Source organism: Diadema setosum, chromosome 4 (assembly GCF_964275005.1).
Source record: "Diadema setosum chromosome 4, eeDiaSeto1, whole genome shotgun sequence".
Classification (NCBI taxonomy): Eukaryota; Metazoa; Echinodermata; class Echinoidea; order Diadematoida; family Diadematidae; genus Diadema; species Diadema setosum.
Window position 1 is genome coordinate 6610778 of NC_092688.1, and position 19490 is coordinate 6630267.

The following is a 19490-nucleotide window of genomic DNA, read 5'->3' on the forward strand; positions in this document are numbered from 1 at the left end:
GTAAAGCACACATTAAGGGATTCTACGCTCCCATTTATAAGCATAATGTGAATTGTCAACACTTATCCATTTATCTCATAGATGTCACTATGCATGCATACATACATACACACCATACATACATGTACATATACTATTATGTAAATATATATATATATATATATATATATATATATATATATATATATATATATAAAGAAATACACACGATTCATATGCATGATATATATATATATATATATATATATATATATATATATATATATATATATATTTATATATATATATACATACATATGCATTTATATTCATTCATTCACATAGCTAGGCCACTGTATTGCACAGTGGTCGTGGTACACACACAAACACAAACACAAACACAAACACACAAATACACATAATTGTGTAGTCCTATATGCGTATTATATACTATATATTAATGTCCTCTTTTAGTAAGAATGATGTTTGTTGTGGGGTTGTTCGAGCCTTTCTTGATAGCAGGTACAGATAGACGAAAACAAGAAAGGAAAACACATTCATCAGACCTAGGAAAAAGTATACAAAAGTGTTTTTTTTTTAAGAAGGAAAGTAATAGATTACAATCACTAATGTTTCAACACTATTTAACATATTTTTTCCGAGAAATATATACGCCACCAAAAAACAAACAAACAAATACAAACACACTGGCAAATGGCAATTGCTTTCTTACAATTACAAAGAGAAAATCACCCACCGCGAAGAGTTTCCACTTACTGCATGGCGGGAATAACGGTTTAGCAGTTTTGAAAAAGGGGAAAACAACATTTCCACTACGAAAATAAACGCGTCAGTATTGAACATAACCATCAATATAACTACCGACCACATAAAAAATAAGATTAAGGTGCCATTACATACCGATCCAGCTCGAACGACACTTAATGATAACCTCTCGTAAACATAAAAGTGTTTGCGGTCTGTCAGGCCGCCATATTATTTCGATGTCTTGCGCTCTTAACTTGCACATTACGAGTTATGTCATGTCTGTACGCCGCTGCCTCGGCGGTGGTAACTGGCGAGTAAAACAGAGGCCCCGGAATGTTTTTCAGCAGGGGAGGGGAAGGATGGTCATAGTCAATGGTGATGAAAATAATGATATTGAGATCATGATTTTTTTTTTTTTTTTGTGATGATGACATCTTGAATACAAGGTATAAATATCTCCATGAGATCTTGTTCAACTTCAAAAATACTAGCCCTGTTTCACACATCTACATTTTTGATTTATGCATGAAGTAATTTATCATTTTGTTCAATCCATTACACTATTACCGTGAACAGATCAGGGGCAAAGAAAATTGTCTGTTTAAGGGAAGGGGGGGGGGCTTGGGGGTCAGGGATCAATATTGTACCCCGCTTTTTTTAGACGTGAAGAATCTTAGAATGGAACCCTTGGAAGTTCATGAGTGTTGTTTTGTGATTTTCGTTATTTTTTATATTTTGTGGACGAACAAAAAATAACTAAATAAATAGGGGGGGGGGGAGGTTGCAGCCCTACCTTCCCTCTAAACTCCTCCCCCCTCCCTCCCCCGCATACCCGCTATACGAAAATATCGATTCTGGAATTTCTCTCTGATACAATTGAGTATGTCAAGTCTTCTGGTATAAAATCGACATCTTATGGTATTTAGTGTGACACGCAACTGAGGGAAAATCACTTAGTCTGATAACGTGTCTAGGAGCGAAATTCGATCCTCTGTCTTTAACCCAAGCGATCACGAATGAACTCGGCTACCTTTCGAAAGAAAAAAAAAGTTAGTCTGTCCCGCCACGCCCCTACAGGAATGTGTCTCTTCCCTGGAGGAAGCATTAAAAATGGAGACGGAGAAACCGGGTCTATAGACTGAAGGTGCTAGACAGCTATGCAATCTTTTTATCCATTTCTCATCTTTTGTCGTTGCTCCGAAAGACAGGAAAGAGAGATGAAGAGAGGGGGAGAGAGAGGGGAGGGAGGGAGGGAGGGAGAACAAAAAAGAATACAGAGAGAAAAAAATGAAAAGATTATTAGTTAGAGATTGAGAGAAGAAAAATAAGAAGAACGCGAGTTAGATAGATAGAAGGACACATTGAATGCCTGCATATTAGCAATCACCCCCTCCCATTTTACGTCGTCCCAAAATGCTGTGTGTGGTATAATGTGGGCATCACTACTGACAAAAGAGGACAAGGCATCCAACCAAAATTAAAACATGTGCTACAACGAGTATGTCACATAGGATCCTACTACATTTAACATGATAAAATACGTACACACACTTTTCCGCAAAGCTAGGCCGTCACGTCGCCAAAATGTTATATTTCTCTATAATCCAATCGTATTTCGATTACTGCTCTATCGTATGGAACAATGCAAACAAGTGCAATCTAGACAAACTTCGAGTCCTACAAAATAGAGCAGTTCGAATTTTAAACGAAGCGTGTCCCTACAAACGAACATATGAGTTATATGATGAGACCAAAATATTATCTTTTGATAATCGCTGGAACATAGGAAATTTGACTATGTTATTTAAAGTATTTCATAATATGGCCCCTTTTTATTTGTCATCGAGGATTAAACTACGAAGTAATTCATATAATATAAGAAATAGTTTCTTAGAATTACAATTACCTAAACCCAAAACAGAGTTTTTAAAGCGAAGTTTTTTCTACAGTAGCATTAAGTTATTTAATTCTTTATGTCAAGAAATATGGAGCATAAAGAATGTCAACTCCTTTACTCGCTCTCTCAGAAGTTTAACTTTTTAGGCAATTTATTCAGAAAGTTGAATCAGATAATTGTGTTATTTGTTACTTTTTCTCAGCTTAAGGTAAGGAAACCCTACTAGCGTTCACTTTGTAGTTGTTGAACTCAAAGGTGTTCTATTACTAACTTCTTATGATGTTTTGTTTTTTCTCTGTGTACTCTACAATTTCACATTTGTTTCAGTCAAATTGTTTGTTTGTTTGTTTGTTTGTTATTGTTTGTACTTCGCATGTTTCACAAATTATGAAATTTTGGTTAACTACGTTGGATTACCATACTGTCATTGAAAAATATATTTATTTTGTGTTCTAGTTGTAATTATATTGTGTTAATTTTATCAATGCTTTTGCAAATCCTTTTCATTGTTTATTTTATGTATTTTCTTGCCTTTAATGAATTTTACCAACCACTTGTATTACCATGCCGACCTTATATTGTTTATGCTTCTTTTATATACTATGTAACTAAATTTTGTCTTAAAAACCGTATCCGTTTATTTATGACTCATGTTTTTTTATTTGAATATTCATCAAATTATGAACTTATTTTTATTATTCCTAACAACGAAGTTGGTTTTATCCTGAAAGTAATATTTTATTCAATTGCATGATTTAATATTGTTTTTATATAGTTCTTTTTATTTTTCATTGGTTTATCCTGTTTAAACCACTCCTTTTTTATTCTGTAGACATATTTGATTTCTAATTTGCAAAGCATTTTATATTTAATTTCATATGTTTGAATATTATTCATATTTTACATCGTTTATTTAATCTGTTAATTACATATTTTGATTGATTTTTAATTGATTTCACCTTGATAAATATGATTTAATTCAATAAGATGATTTAGTATATGTATAGATTTTTAAAATTTCTTTTCAGTTATTGTTTTATTTAATGTTTTTGTATTTCTTAAACCTGTTTGATTGTTATAACCATATTTGATTAACAATATTGGTAAATTATTGCATGATTCATTTTTTCATTTAATGTTTCAGACTTTATTCTTACATTTATTTTGTCTAATCTATTTGTTAATTTCTTTGTTCCCATTTGACCACTGTACAAAATCTTATACATCTTGTTTTTTCCCAGTTTGCTGTTATGTATATAAGAGTTATCATACGTTTGTATTTGTTCATTGTTTTGTATACGTTGTATTTCTACATGTATGTGGATCCCTTTGGAAATCAGTCTTGAGCTGAAAGGGCTATCCACCCTATGAATGGAAATGAATAAATAAAAAGTTCTGTTTGACAATATGAATCGGACATAATAAGGTAGATACATGTAAGTCACATTTTGTAAATTTCCTGCCTCGTACGTTCGGACAGTACTCAGAGTCTGCTGTAAATGTATAACATTTGGAATAAGAATACAATAAATAAATGGGAATACTAGGTAAGTAAATGTCCCTTTTACAATGATATTGTAAAAATTTGGCAAATTATTATTGGTCATTGGCCATTGCAGATATAGGCTGAGATGAACAGTGAAATGGTCATTGGATGGTCAACATATTTGTAGAGGAATGTGTCTGTCAGTGCAGTAATCGTTTTCTGTCTATCCGTTGAATTCTTGCCAAAATAGCAACGTCCTTTAATTGTTGCTCTTGCCGTTGCTGGCCGTCTTTGTAGTGTGACAACTACTTTACTCCAAACGATGAAAAGTGGAGATCTGGATAATTTGATGGAGCAGTGCTCAGTCATGTCCCCGCTGTGTGAGTAAACTGTAAAATGATAGTAGTAAACAATACACCTTCATCAGCCTTTTTCGTCCTCATTTATCTCCCCCTTTTTCTTCTCCCACCCTCCCCCCTTCTCTCTTTGTACCTACCTATATCCATCTCTCTTTGTCCACTTATCTTCTTGAGATGTGTTTACTCGTCGTTCGTTTACTCCTCAGCATAGACTGGCTTCAAGGCTGTATCTTTTTTCTTTCGTTCAAATTCCTATCTGCTTTGTAATTTGAAATAAACAAACGCATCAGTCTGTATGAAAGGCTATACGTTCTTTGAGTTTCTGGCCCGCTACACACATCAGTGAGCATTTTTGTGAGAATACTGACGCAAACACACACACACCCACACACACACACACACACAATATTTTTTTTTTTTTTGTCACATGACATGACAGCCTGGAGAACGGAGTCTAGTAGTCTGTGCTCAGCTTAGTTGCCATCCACGGAGTCGCGCAAGACACACCGGTGACACACGGAGAAGGCGTTCCTGCAACATCTAATGAAATGCCAAACTCGATTATGGCATAAAATGATTGTCATTTGCCTTGGCGTGCCATACACGTGTTTCTTTTCCCCTCCCCTTCTTTTTACGTGGGTTGGGTGTACTTATTTCTTTACACACAAAAAAGTAGATGCTGTATCGCAACCAGAGATGGTAACCCTCATAGGTATGCGATACATCGGGAGTTCCCCGAAGAAATCAAGTTACTGTTCGTGTAATGATTGCTCTCGATCGTTATTACCTTATATACCTTCCGTTTTGCAATTATGCAGTTATGCTTCATTTATCTGTGAAGAAGAATTGCTTTCCACTTCTTTAAGGCCGAAAGTGTTTCAATCAAAATTATCAAAAATAGAATTAATTCGTGCGTCATAAAGTAGGCAGAAACAAATGGATTTTCACGATTCTTGCGTTACATCATTACGATATATGGAAAGTGTTATCTACTTTTATTGATAACTCAGAATTTTAAGGAAATCACCATCCAGACGAATTATTTCGCAAGGAGTGTTTTTAATGTACTGCATAAATATTTTCAGCAAAACGGCTGCCAAAGCAAAAAAAAATAATAATAATAATAAAATAGAGAAATAGACGTATACCTTGAGATATAAGCTTAAAGTACATGGATTGGTAGATGAATGGTATCTTACTGACATATACATGTCTCGCAATCATTAAACTGACCTGCACAAAGAATTACGTCGGAAAAAAGACAACGATAATTTCAAAACGGAGGTATAGACTAGGGAAAGGAAGATTCGAGTAAAATACGTTACTTTCATCATTACCTTGTCTTCCTGGTCTCACTTAAAATGGAAGAATAGGTATATACCAAATGCTCGTACTATTTCATCTCGTGCGTCGATTGCGTTGCTAATATCCAATCATTGTGTCAAGCATGTCAAGGATAATGAGCAAAATCTCGTCATTACGGGGTAGTTAAAGTGGGGAGTTTACCCCTTGAAATAAAAAAAAAGAAGAAAAAGATGGGGGTAGAACATTCCTCTGCATACTGATCTCATTCTTGATGCAGACATGCAGTCTCCAGTCTTATAAATAGCATACGAATTGGCAAACAGGGTCCAAATCGAATTGATATTTTACTCGTCATGCCCAACTTGAAGGTAAAGCGACGTTCATCATTTACCGGACGGGGCTAAATCAATGCAGGTCTCTCTCGACCGGGGGAACGCTAACCGTTCGACTAAAATGCCAGTGTACTTAGCAATTACTGAACGTTAGGTAAATGAAGCCCCTGCTCAGAGAGTGCACGATTTTTGATAAGATTATGCAGGATTTGCTCATAATCACGAGTTTGGTGAATCAGATTTTTTTTTTTTTTTTCATTTCGGAATACTGTTATGTTTGTTGTGACGACGCGCAGTGACAATGGATAAGACTATATTCAAGTTTGCCTTCGCCCGCTCCTAGTGATCGTAGCTGTACATTGTGATGACAGGAAGGCTCCGTCAGATGTGGGTCTGTTTAGCATTTCAGGGGACGCAAAATGTAAGGAAATGGATAAGTCTATCTCTGAATTAATGGCTGGATAGGTAACAAACATACAGCATGCACTTGTAAATTATAATCAGATCAAAACCCAGTGTAGTCCCTTGAATATTTGGGTTGATGTTTTGCGGGGCTTATTACGGCGGTTCCAGATGTAGCAGAGACTGGTGATGAAGGCAAAAATTAGCTCGAAAATTCCCTGTAATAAATATTTGAGACAAGGAACAGGACAATGCAAATAATAATACAGCTTCCATAGCAGAAATCACAGTACATTTGAAAATCTCATTTGGCAATCCTCGAACGGCATATCACACAGTGGCAGATCCAGGCGGGAGGCACCGGGCGCGCGCCACCCCTTTATTTTTTTTTTTAACAAAAGAAATAAAAAGAAAAATGGAGGCGCACTCGAGTTTTGAAAAGGTGCTTCCCCTTTATAGAATTCCTGGATCCGCCCCTGTCACAGGTATTAAGGCTTACACTACCATTACTATATATTGATTGCTAACATTATGTGTAAAAAAATCATTAGCATCAGTCTTGGTTGTCAGGGTTACAGAAACAGTCAACTCAATACCCATGGCCCTTGAACCTTCCTCTCCACACCACGACCAGCAAAATTTGCATTACGATTCTTGAAATACAAACACTACTGGTATATCATTAAATGCTCAAAATAGGGTCATTGGAAACAAACGTTTGTGGCGATAGAGCACATCTACGAAAAAGTCAACCTATGCAAAAAGTCAAAATTCTTTGTAATCGTATCAAGCAGCGTTTCCATCGTTTCCATTGATTTGTAGCCATAGCCTATTCTCTGGTCATGGCAATTACACCCATCCTATTTTTAGTGATAGAGTTGAATAATGTGTGGAATGTTATAATTAGTATCGTCAGTCGAAGGCGATCATCTCCTACGTGCTTACTGGGTAATTCTGCCGAATTCGTCATCACTTTGCTCACCATCAACCTCGACAGGTGACCGCCATTTAATCAGAACCATGGAGGTAAGCAAACCCTGTACGTATCACAATAATGATAATCAACATCTGTGACCACTCATCCCTATTAGTAAACTCAGGTTTGCCTGGAATTTATGCGTGGTTTTTACGGTCTATTTCTTTCATATACGAAGTACACCCCCCCCCCCCTTCCCCTCCCCCTCTTTCGAGCTGCGATATTCTGGGACATGTGCGTCAGTGAAAATTACGGGACTGATTTCACGGGAATGTGTTTTAAGCTGGCAGGGGCCAATGAGACTGCGGTTTTTGGTAATGGTACGCCCACCACCATCCATCCAAACTATTCAGCTGAATGCAGAGCGTGTATATGTAAGGAAAGTGCAAGACCACTTCATGTTCAAGGTGACGTAATAGATACGTAGGTTGCGATAGAAAATGCACGGAGACTCTCTATGATGTAGGTCCTACTAATATAGTTGAAATTAAGGATTCAGAGGTGGCAGATATAGCACTATTAAGTACGACAAATTCTATCATTGAGGAATCCATGCGTGATTTCACTATATAGTGGCTCGAAAAATTGCATAATATATTCGTTGTATATATATATATATATATATATATATATATATATATATCCGTACAACTTAAAAAAAGAAAGTGATTATATTCCAGTGCGGCATGGTCAACGCGATTTTACACAGCAGTCTAAGAGGCGGATATACTGATAGCACTTCACACACACCCTATAAAAAATAATAACAGAACATTGATTTGTCGCATATGTATGAGGACATTCACGATATAGTGCATTATACTATTTATCAACATCATCAACATCATGGAAATTTTATGTTTAGTCACATGACGCTTGGTATGAACCAATCACAAAACAGGATTCCAATTATGAGACATGTAAAATTAAATTGACTCAGCAGTACAAGAAGTTTCATCAGAGGTAGATATGAAGACACCGGGAAATAAGATAGCTACAAGGCTTTTACCTTTTCATATGTTTTCCCCAGAACATCGAGAGTGCTTGTAACCACATCAAGTACTTTAGTGATTAGGGGATGACGTCATCACCTCACAGCTTCCAGACCCTCTCATTGGTGTGTACACAAAAACATTGACGCATATTTTTGGCCGATTATGTAACAATTACAAGCCCTCCCTCAACCTCAAGAAATTTATGAAGTTTGATATTTGCAGCACAACAATGATTTGGTCCTAAAGGGTAAACGTTTTACTTGTATTAGGATAGTTATGGTACGATGACTTTATTGTGAAACCAAAGCGTTTAATTCCATAACTTATGATTTAATTCTATATTATGACCCAATGTGATGAAACATCTATCACTGGGTCAGCTTGAGTTTGCTCAGTACATTAAACAAAGTCAGCTTTAAAATTCTTGAACAAGCCATGAACATCAAGTAGAGTTTCACTTTAACCGTTGGCAGCTATACTTTGTTGTTAATAGAACGTGTGTGTGTGTATGTGTGTGTGTGTGTGTGTGTGTGCGTGTGTTTGAATGCTGTTGTTTTTTTTTTCTACACCCAGCATAACGTAGTTTTTTCCTTGTACTGTGTGATTTGTATCTCTGGACTCTGTTTCCATAACTCTGAACACATGACTGTAAATTTCGCTGCATGGTGATAATATTAAGATTTGAATGAAATCTGAATAAACATAAAAAGTGTGTGTGTGTATGTGTGTGTGTGTGTGTGTGTGTGTGTGTGTGTGTGTGTATCGGTGGCTGGGAGAGGAGATGAAGCTGCATTTCTTTTGGATTGTTCGACTATACATCTATCAGCTATAGCACTCAGTACATAATCACAATGTGATGACATTTTCCTTCATAATCAATTTATGAATTTAAACGTTTTTAGCACTCAGAATTTTTTTTTGGATTTCTATAGGTCTTGGTAGTTCTCGCCACCAAAGTTAGAAACTTGATAATGGACGGAAATCGTTTCATAATATCATAATGCAATTGTCACGGTATTTCATGTGAAGATGCAATTTCCTCGTTATCAAAGAAGCTCTCTTCTCAGCATTCAAAAATCTTGACGTTTTATTTTCTTTTTGGCCTCCATGTTACAGAAATGGCTTGACAAACATGAAATCCATGCCCAAAGATGGTATTTTTTTTCTCCTCACTATACCCAGGCAGATACTTGGCTGCTGTATACGGTGCCTTCACGCTCGATCGAATAGCTACTTGTACGACCCATGTTCATATTTGTTCATCTACTTGCACCGTCTTCCTTTTTTTTTAAAGAATGATGAGAGAACTTCAAGAGATTTAAGATATCTGTCATCGTTCAAGGCATCTGAGCTATACATGATAATATTGATTGATGGATTAAGTGACTTCACCCAATTTCTTTTTTTTTTGTACATTTTCTCCGAAGACGTATAAAGAAAGTAAAAAACAATGTATGTATACCTTTTGATATACCTGATATTGTAAATGTGACAACAATCCAAATCTGAACATTGTGTTCTTCACAACGTGTTGCCATATAACAGGAAAATATGCATAATGATTAGGTTGTTATTGAAAAAACAAAGAAATAAGGGAGACCAATAACATCATAAAATGCCTTTGATTTACACGGCGGCGTTAATTGGCAAAGGGAATGTGTTTAATAATAATTACATATTATTTATTATACAAACGTCTCTGAAAGTAAAGGTACAATTGAAAGAAATGAATCATACGGCTTTCTGACAATTTGTTAGAGCACTCCTTCTAAGAGTAAGTTTGGATGTTAAAATTGCCATAGACTGTATATAATGTGTTCACATAGGGCTTTGCAATGAAAGACTTGGACTATCCCCTCAGATCACTTACTGAGGGGTAATTCCAAAAACTTCAAATCATTGAAAAGTAATGGCCATTCATAGCACTATACTGCTCATCACTCCCTTTAACTCATGCTGACTTGAAAGTGGTGGAAGAAATAAATAGAGGTTATTTCTTCTCTTCGGGAAAATCCTAACTCTTAATCTATAATCGTGGTGCTCAATGACTAGATCTTTAATAGAGGCAGTATTGATGCTATCTTTATCGGAAGTTCACGCAATCCCTGAATTTTGTATCATACACCGAATTGCCGAATGATATCATTTTGTACAATCAAAGACTATGACCTGTGAATATGTGTGTGTGTGTGTATGTGTGTGTGTGTGTGTGTGCGTGTGTGTGTGTAAATTTAAACTGACAACCTACGTGCCTACCGCTATCTGTGATTTCATTAGTCAAGCATCATATGTTATATCTCGGCCATTGATGTTTGCATTGTATCCGTGCCTAATATAGATACATGTGATGCAATTGTCACATATGCCCTTTTCAGCGAACGAGAACGCAGAAGACATCGCGACGCCACTACTTCCGCCGGCGAGAGCGGCGGGAACGTCGCTCTGACATTCTGGCTCTTGATGATAATTACGTCGTAAGCGAGTCCGCAGTGAGTGGGCCGAGCGATGGATGAACGCACAAACCAAACAAATTCTCAACCTGATGGTGAAAGGGGAAGGGGGAGGGGGACGAGAAATTCAGACGGCGTGAGATTATTCATGGCCAGTGATTATGAACTCAGTAACTGAAATTCCAGGCTAAATTCATGTTGTTAGCTCTCAAAGGCAGCTTGAGGCAGTGCATCAGTTGTAGAACTATATGTGCCAAATATCAAACCTTGGTTCGTCAATTTGTGCTTGTGTGCCAGTGGGTGCGATTTACGTAATGTCATAGCTTTGCCCGAGACCCGTAACTGTACAAAGCCCCAATGTTTCCACCCCTGACACCCCCCCCCCCCCCTCCAAATTCCCATGCACCATACTCACGAGCAGACACTGCACTTGAGGCTTCCGTGAGTGCCAACAGGGATTTTCCCGGATTTCATTTTTTTTTTCGTGATCCATTTTTCATTTCTAATTTATTTCTATTTTAATTCCATATTTATTGCATTTATTCCATATATATTCCAAGGCCTTTATCATGTCTCTACACAGGAAGTAAATTCACCTGAGCAAGAAACCACTAGATCAGAAAATGATAGCCTTGATGAAATATGACAGCATCTTGCTATAGGTCACATAACCTCCATGTTATAGTGTCCTTGTTGTACTGATAATGATGTTACTTAAAATTCTTGTCTCAGAATCCATCTTGCCAATAATATTCGCAATCATAGCAACATTCGCAATTATAGCAATTTTCGCAATTATATCAATTATGGCAATTATAGCAATATTTGCTTGTACTCAAGCGTTCTTACTAAAAATGATATTAGTTCGTTTACTTGGTGAAATGATTTCTGGACCACATCTCATTACATTATCTTTCAAATCTATCACCTTTCATCTAGTTCCATATTCACCCCCTATCTCAAAACATGTTTTTGTTTTTGTGTGTTGCTATTCTATTTTTATCTAGCTCAGTGACATGCTTGTGATGTAGCTCTTGTTTTCAAGGATAGGGCAGACATGTTGGATTGCTTGACAGCTGCGTCTTCTAAAAACGAATATTTGTTTTCATAGATAATTCGAGCTCCTTATTTTTAAAAAGTTTTTAACATACTTCTCTTTTTTTAAACAATTTCAAGAATTACTGCGTAGTATTTATCATCAGGTTCAAGCCATGTGCTTTGCCTGAAATCCTTCAAAACATAGTTTTCAATTCTATCAAGACTGATGTGATTTGATGGAAAACGCGCATAATTTATGTTCCTTTGAATGACAAATGGTAGGCATCTTAGAGAGAAATAAGGATGGAAAGTATCCAGCGTTTTATTACTGCCTCGACATGAAATTTGACTGACGTAAATGGCCCTTTAATTCTACTTTGTGTTTTTTTTTTCTGAACAAATTTAACTGTATTGTGATAATAAAAAAATCCCGTCGATAATGACGGCGGGAATCTGATTTATGGTAGCGAACCGCACGAGCGTATGAGAGTTCCCTAACCTGGACTGATAAGATTCACTCACAAATCGACGCTCTAATAAGCCTCCACACTCTGTTTTCATTTCCGATTACAGCTGTTATTTTTGAAAGCTTAATGTTTTCCTTCAAGTCGTGACAGATCTTAAGATTAGCGTGACGTGACAATGAATGCACAGTTTGTAATGGTCCAATAAGGGAAATATGTATTCTCCCTCTGGTAATTGTCTACCGAACTCATTTATCTGATGTCATTGTCCTCCGTAAAACTGCTTCAAACCCCAGAAGCCTCTCTCCTAAGAAAGATCAAACATACATTTTCCTCCCTTCTTTTTATTTTATTTTCTTTCTCTTTGTCCCTGTTCATGCGTATGCCGGTATGTACTTATATTATCTACCGAGCTCTCTCTATTTTATGTGGGCACCTCTCTCTCTCTCTCTCTCTCTCTCTCTATATATATATATATATATATATATATATATATATATATATATATACATATATATATATATATATATATATATATATATATATATATATATATATATATATATTACTCACTTTAACTTTCATGAATATAATATATTTGTCATCAATTTTTTTTTTTTTTTTTTTGTTTGTTTGTTTTGGAAGAAATGGCTTATATTCCGGATCTTACATTCAGACCTCTTTCAGCCTTTCAGTCTTTCAGTCTTTCAGCGGGACGTCTATATTACCTCTTAAATCTTCTTCATGGTACTCACTGATTCTTCTCCGTGGAATCCTTGTAGTTTTATAACTCGCAGTCATCGCAATCCGACCCTGACATACCATTCCCTTTATCTCTAAAGTCAGATCTACGTCGATAACTTATTTCTCTATCCTCCTTTCTATAAAGTTCCTACACGGTCTCTCTGGTCGTACTCAAAATCCCTACCCCGCGCCATTACCCCAAACCCATCCCTAGATTCCCGGATCCCCAGATTCCCGAAGAAACAAAGTCACGCAGTGCTATGGTAATAATTTCCTACGTCTAACGTTACAGATTAATAGCCGTGCGGTGAAGCAAATATTCTTTCAGTCATCTTTGTATGGATGAAGCATTGTTTGTTTACTTAGTTTTACACTTTCAGGAACACACACACACACACACACACACACATCTAATCAATCATCTTCCTACCGGATATATCATAGCATACTAGCGGATATATCATAGCATACTAGGTAAAGGAAATTGAAATATAGGAGAGACGGTAAATGATGTTGCCAAGTCGCTATTGCACAAATCTCAATGTATTAAATATCGTAATGTAATGATACGTGAAAATCTAATTGCGACCCACCGGTAGTGAGGCAGGTTGAAATGATATTATGCATTGAAAACTCATGTTAAAAGTCAACTCTCTGATAGTTTTGCTTCCTGAATTACATCTCCATGTATTTTTCCTTGTTATGTCGAGTGATAACTTGGAGATAAAAGAACTAGTCGCAAGACCGTACTGTCCTGGTATGTGAACAACTCATTTCCTTTTGTAGTTTCCCTCCTTTTGGAAAAGGGTGGGGCATTAAATAAGGATCATAGATGTCTAGACATTATTGGAAGGAAATATGAGCGAGTGGCCACCAGCCCCGTGTCTCAATGTCTCACAAAGTCTCTCTAATGGTTCATTCCCTTCTCTTATCATGTCCTCTTCTCTTTTCTATCCTCCCTGCCTATGGGCTGTATGTTTGCTCTGTCTCACTTTACACCGCTCTCGGCTTCGCCACTCCATTCAGACTTCTTTCCTCTTTCACTTTGGTCCGTAAAATGTCAAGATTTATGGTCTCATTTTCACCACAGATGCTTCTGAACAGATATTACGTCCTGACTTCACTAGAATGTGTTGGTCAGCTCATACACCGTTCCCGCCTTTCCCTATCCCTGGACATTTGCTTTTTATCTTTTTCGTTTTTGTTTTTGTTCTGTTTTTTGTTCTTTATTTCAGTGAACTTTAATCTGAAGGTAGGTTTGGGCGAAATCCACCGGATGACGAACTATTATCAATCACAGGTTGCTTATGGTTTTTATAGGAAGCTTTGAAACTTGTTTCTGTTTAGATAGGTTTTTATATTTTTCTGGTTTGTTCACTTCTTTTTTTTTAAAGAAATAGAGAGAATTTTTCAGGTATCCTGGTATCTCTGATATTTAGGTTTGCAATGAGGACAACATTGATCTTTCTATAAAGAATAGAACACATTATGGAACTGTTGCTCCGTCACTGAAACATTATGCTGTCAATGTCAGTAGTCATCCTGGTTCAATGTAGATTCTATTTTTCTCTGCTTCTTTTTCTGTCTGTCTAAAAGTGTGTGCAAGACAACACATGTGGCGATTAAATATCTAATATTATTCCCGAAACGTCCTCTATAACATTTGGGGAAAAACCCTATCCCTGAGTTGTGTTGTAGATAATTGGATCGTTGAAATTTCGCGTGTAGCTTCTTAGAAATTTACGATTGCCATCAACCTCACGGTCGATTTCCCTGCCAATCAGTTCCAAGCAGTTGTCTCATTATTGTTGTTGTTACAGATGTTTAAAATCAATAGAATGTATTTGTTTACGGGAAGCGTCAGCCTCAAGAATATCAGTTTCACAGCTGTAACGCGTATTGATGGTCGATTTCAGTACATCGCAAGGCATGACGTAATGCCTGAATCAAAATATAATCATAATTCCTCTGAAGAGACAATCGCTGCAAACGCCATCAATATTTAGTTTCACACAATGAAAGACAGCAAGCTGAAATAAAGACATTGCATACGTAGATAATATTCCAGACGCTATTCGACAAGACACGAGTCGACAAATCAGCAAACTTTTGAGAGAAAGACAAAAAGAGCAAGACAGTTTAAAAAGAAGCAAGGGATTCAGGGTGCTGAAATCATGGGATACCTATTTAGTTGGTTGACGAGCTGTGCAATGCATGATAAAAGTAATGACCTGTCAAGGGGAGCCTGAGGTATATAGTCTGGACCTCTCCACACAAAATAATGTATGGAGAGTTCATCAACTTGAACTTGAACTTGAAATGTAAGGTCCCAAGGATGATCTGTCTCCACCTGTACAAAGCGGCAATCATCGCTATGCTTTTTATTTTCACCCAAATCAGATCTGTAAGCACTCGTGTAATACCTGCTGTTTCGCCTGTTTTCTCTATCTCCTGCTCTTCCTCCTTCTCCTCCTCTTCATCTTCTTCATCCTCCTCCTCCTCCTCCTGCTCCTCTTCCTCCTCCTCCTCTTCCTCCTCCTCCTCCCCTTTTCCTCTTCCCTTTACCTTGTTGCCATGAGAAAACTGACACCTTTTTTTTTCCCCTCCAAAGTCAAGAAAGAACATAAAAACTCAGAAAAGGAAGCGCCGAACCTTGAGGCAATGTGACGGCGTTGCTAAAAGTTCACCTTGCTAAAATCGATAAATACGCTCCCGGGCAAGAAAACAAAAGATTAAACCTGAGTTTCATTTTTCGCTTCAAAAAGATTTAGGCAAGAGAAAACTGGTCCGCAACCTAACACAGTCACACAGTGGCAGATAAGTTTGCGATATCAATACGAGAAGAAAAGATTTTTACTCCGCATCGATGGAATTCCTCATCTTTTTTTTTTAATTCGATGTCAATAATTGATGTCACTGTAGAGACAAATTGTACGAAATCTGCTCTACAATTCACTCTTGTCTATGTTACTCTATACTGGTACACCTATACTTAGTTCAGTTTGTTGGATTTTCTCAAGAATTGTTATGCATACTCCCGTCTAGTCGTTTGGTGAATAATTAGCTGCAGATTCCACCGTAAAGCAGTGATTTTTGTTGTTGTTTTTTTATTCAAACACAAATTAACAAACAAATAAGCGGTGCGATCATGACCCCATTTGTATTTCCATCTTTTGAAATTATATGATGCCGCTTCTTTGCACCTCATCAGGTGTTATTCATGCGTGTGTTTGTTCCCTTGATGTATACTATTATAGGACAGCTGGCATTCTGGTGACAGGCAGTCGTGTTGGTAACTCAGTTATGAAATGGTACACATATCTTATAGTACCCTCACTCTTGTATTATTCAGCACTATCTGGGGGGCATTTCATGAAGCGTTTTGGTCGGATATTTTTCTGACAAATTGTTACAAGCTACTGAATTCCTTGCATCTAATTGGCTGAGAGCAAATTTGTCCGACAACTTTGTCGGACAAAATGCTTCATGAAATGCCCCCCTGATTAAAACATGCACAGACAAGCAAACATGTCTCACAACTAAAATATAAGGTCAAGTTGTACCAACGTTCAACTTTGTCTGCCTATAGATGACACAGCCTTGAGGTCTGCAGGTAAACCGTTTGAATATTTCTTTCTGTCATGTCTGTTGGAGAAGTTATGTGTACTTAACCTCTAATATCTATTTTGGCATGGTGATACCGTGTATGCCTCAAACTGTAACTGTATAAATTTGTCCACTGTTAAAAGAAGGAAAAAAACTCATTTATGTGTTAAATACATTGCTTCGTGACAGGTTATCTTTCCACAAGACTTGGCAAAACATTCACACTCTAAAGCTTGCTGTGATTTGCGTTAGCAATCTGTGCTTTTGCTCCAGTTTCGGTAACTGGATTTGTGCTCAAGATATTACTCTTTCTTGTGACTATAAAATGACTATTATGCGTACATGTAGGGAATATCGAGGGGTAACTCTTCGGAGCATGCGCAGATCTCGTGGGACATATCTATCGCCAGGGTCCTACAACGCGGTGTTAAGATCAGGGGCCCGTTTCTTTATACAGGGGTTTGCTTCAATCTGCACTAGTTTTAGTTGCTATGGCAACTGGCAGAGGACTGGCTGTTAGAACTCAGTTGTGAGTGTTTAAGTTGTTGTAAATGCAGTTATTACGCAACATCGTAAACCCCCTTTTCGAAACGTGCCTCGGATTTTTTCTTACTGCTCGCGGTTGCACTTCATGCAGTGCAAAGTAGCTAAAGTGCATTTATATCTCTGCCACGGAAGATGCTAACAGAATTACTTCCTCTTCATCCATAAGAATTGTGTCAATTTGGCATCCTATAATTCACAGCAAATGAGAGCAAAACATGACAAACCCATACAGGTTGCAGTTATTAAGGTGGGTACTTATGCCAAGAACGTACCGTGACTATGCATAATGACAGCAAAGTTGAAACTGTACCACATTACAAGTGAAAGTGAAAGTGCAGTCGGTAAACTCGGTGCTTAATCCTTTGAAATGTAACAGAGTTTCTTTTTCTTCTACAGTAACTCTACAGTTCGACAGATTGCTCCATTTACTGTCTAAACAGCCTCAAATAGATTGTGACGTCACTACCTGAGGGGTCCATGATCGTAGTTTGATGATCTTAAGAGATATTCTTTGACAGAATCCTAGTTTCATGTCATCAGGGAAACAGTAATTCTCACTTTTTGAGTGGGGCATTTGGAGCGGCTCTCAGTGGGGAAAGGACGCCAACTCAACAGCAGTGATGCCAAAATATCAAAGCACCTTATTTCCTCTATTGTGTTAGAGCAAAAATATTGAGATGGGGGGAAATCAGACCGCCTCAATATAACGATTTGGCTCTTACCTTCCCTACCTTTGCTATTTTAAAAAGATCGCATTTTGCTCTATTCTGTTTTATGAGTAATACCACTAATCAAACAACAACCAGAGAGCCAGTCTTGATGTGCTCAGCTATTTGGATTGTTTTGCAACAGCAATAACATTATCTAGGTCTCATACTTTGCATTAAAGGTGATCGCCTGCTAAAAAGTCAGTTTTTCTCCATGAGTTTTTGTTTTTGAAACACATATTATGAAGTAAATATCACTAACACGGCTATAATTTCTTCCAAGAAACAATCAATGGCGTTTGACTTTCGTCTATTTGAGCTTTTAAATAATACGTCCATATAATAATAAGTCCACTGCTTACCGTATTGCTTCTCAATATTGTCGGGACTAAGAGTATCGATAATATCAAGCATCAGCCGCGCACAAGCCCCTATACAGTAGGTGTGTAGCACAGAAATGTGTGTGTAGACCATAGATGTGCTACTTAGTATAGATGGTGTAGAGCAGGTATTTAAACACGCATTATTGCACGGTGGTTGCAACAAGATGCATGCAGTAGCCAGCGATATATCGCTCTACGTTGTATAGATCACATCGAAAGATATCGCTGCAGAGCGCCAAAGAGAGCACGATTTAATGTTGCCCTTTTGTGGAGTCAGGAGGAAGTTAAAAAAAAAAAAAAACATTTTGTGATGTAATGTTCCATGCGTGGTGTATTTGTGGTCTAGAAAAAAAAAATACAGGTCCTCATCCGACGATACACTTCAACACGTGTTGAACGAAAAGTCAATAACAGAAACCAGAAATCAAATCAGATTGATTCTGCTAGTGAACTTTATCTCTGTGAGGATGGATTTATTTGTATTTCCTAAGCAGACCAAAGCACGTGATGAATAGTTGAGTACACATCAGCACGAAAAAAAAAAATCAATACAGGATAATTGAGCTCTTATCTAAAGCCTGGAAAGTGTCATGACATATAGGCAACAAGAGAAAGGAATTTAAATGGGTCAGACTTTAGGTCTCCACGCCGTGTGCCCAGTCGATCTGGCCCGTTGCCCCTATAAAGCTCTTGACCGGCATGGTGAAAACTCGATCCAAGGAGGTCAACGGCATGGCTGACCCTCCGCCGCTACCGCCGCCCATCAGGTTTGCCCCAAATAAAGCAGAAAACAGATGACGGAATTTTGATTTTTGAGAACGAAGGATCGATGATCATAACCAAAAACCAGTTTTCAAAGTGAAAAATTCTCGAGTAGTTTGCATTTAGCCGGTCCTTGTACCTTGCTCATAGAAGACGATCACTTGTACTAGGTGGAATCCCATATAGGTCGATTATTCCACAAAATGCCAATATACTCTTTTTGCGAAAGATTAGTTCAAAAGTTTGTTGCTGCTGCTGTTGTTGTAGTTGTTGTGTTCCTCGCAATGCTTA

At 37.4% G+C, this 19490-nt stretch overlaps 1 protein-coding gene across 1 annotated transcript in view; it reads left to right on the plus strand.

The window, feature by feature from the left end:
* The first annotated feature begins 7548 nt into the window (after positions 1–7548).
* LOC140227446 (glutamate receptor ionotropic, kainate 2-like) overlaps positions 7549–19490 on the plus strand; it is a 92887-nt gene continuing 80945 nt past the window's right edge. The window contains exons 1-3 of the mRNA XM_072307851.1: positions 7549–7554; positions 10875–10988; positions 19098–19204. Coding sequence (XP_072163952.1) covers positions 7549–7554; positions 10875–10988; positions 19098–19204 — 227 coding nt within the window. The remainder of the gene's footprint in view (positions 7555–10874; positions 10989–19097; positions 19205–19490) is intronic.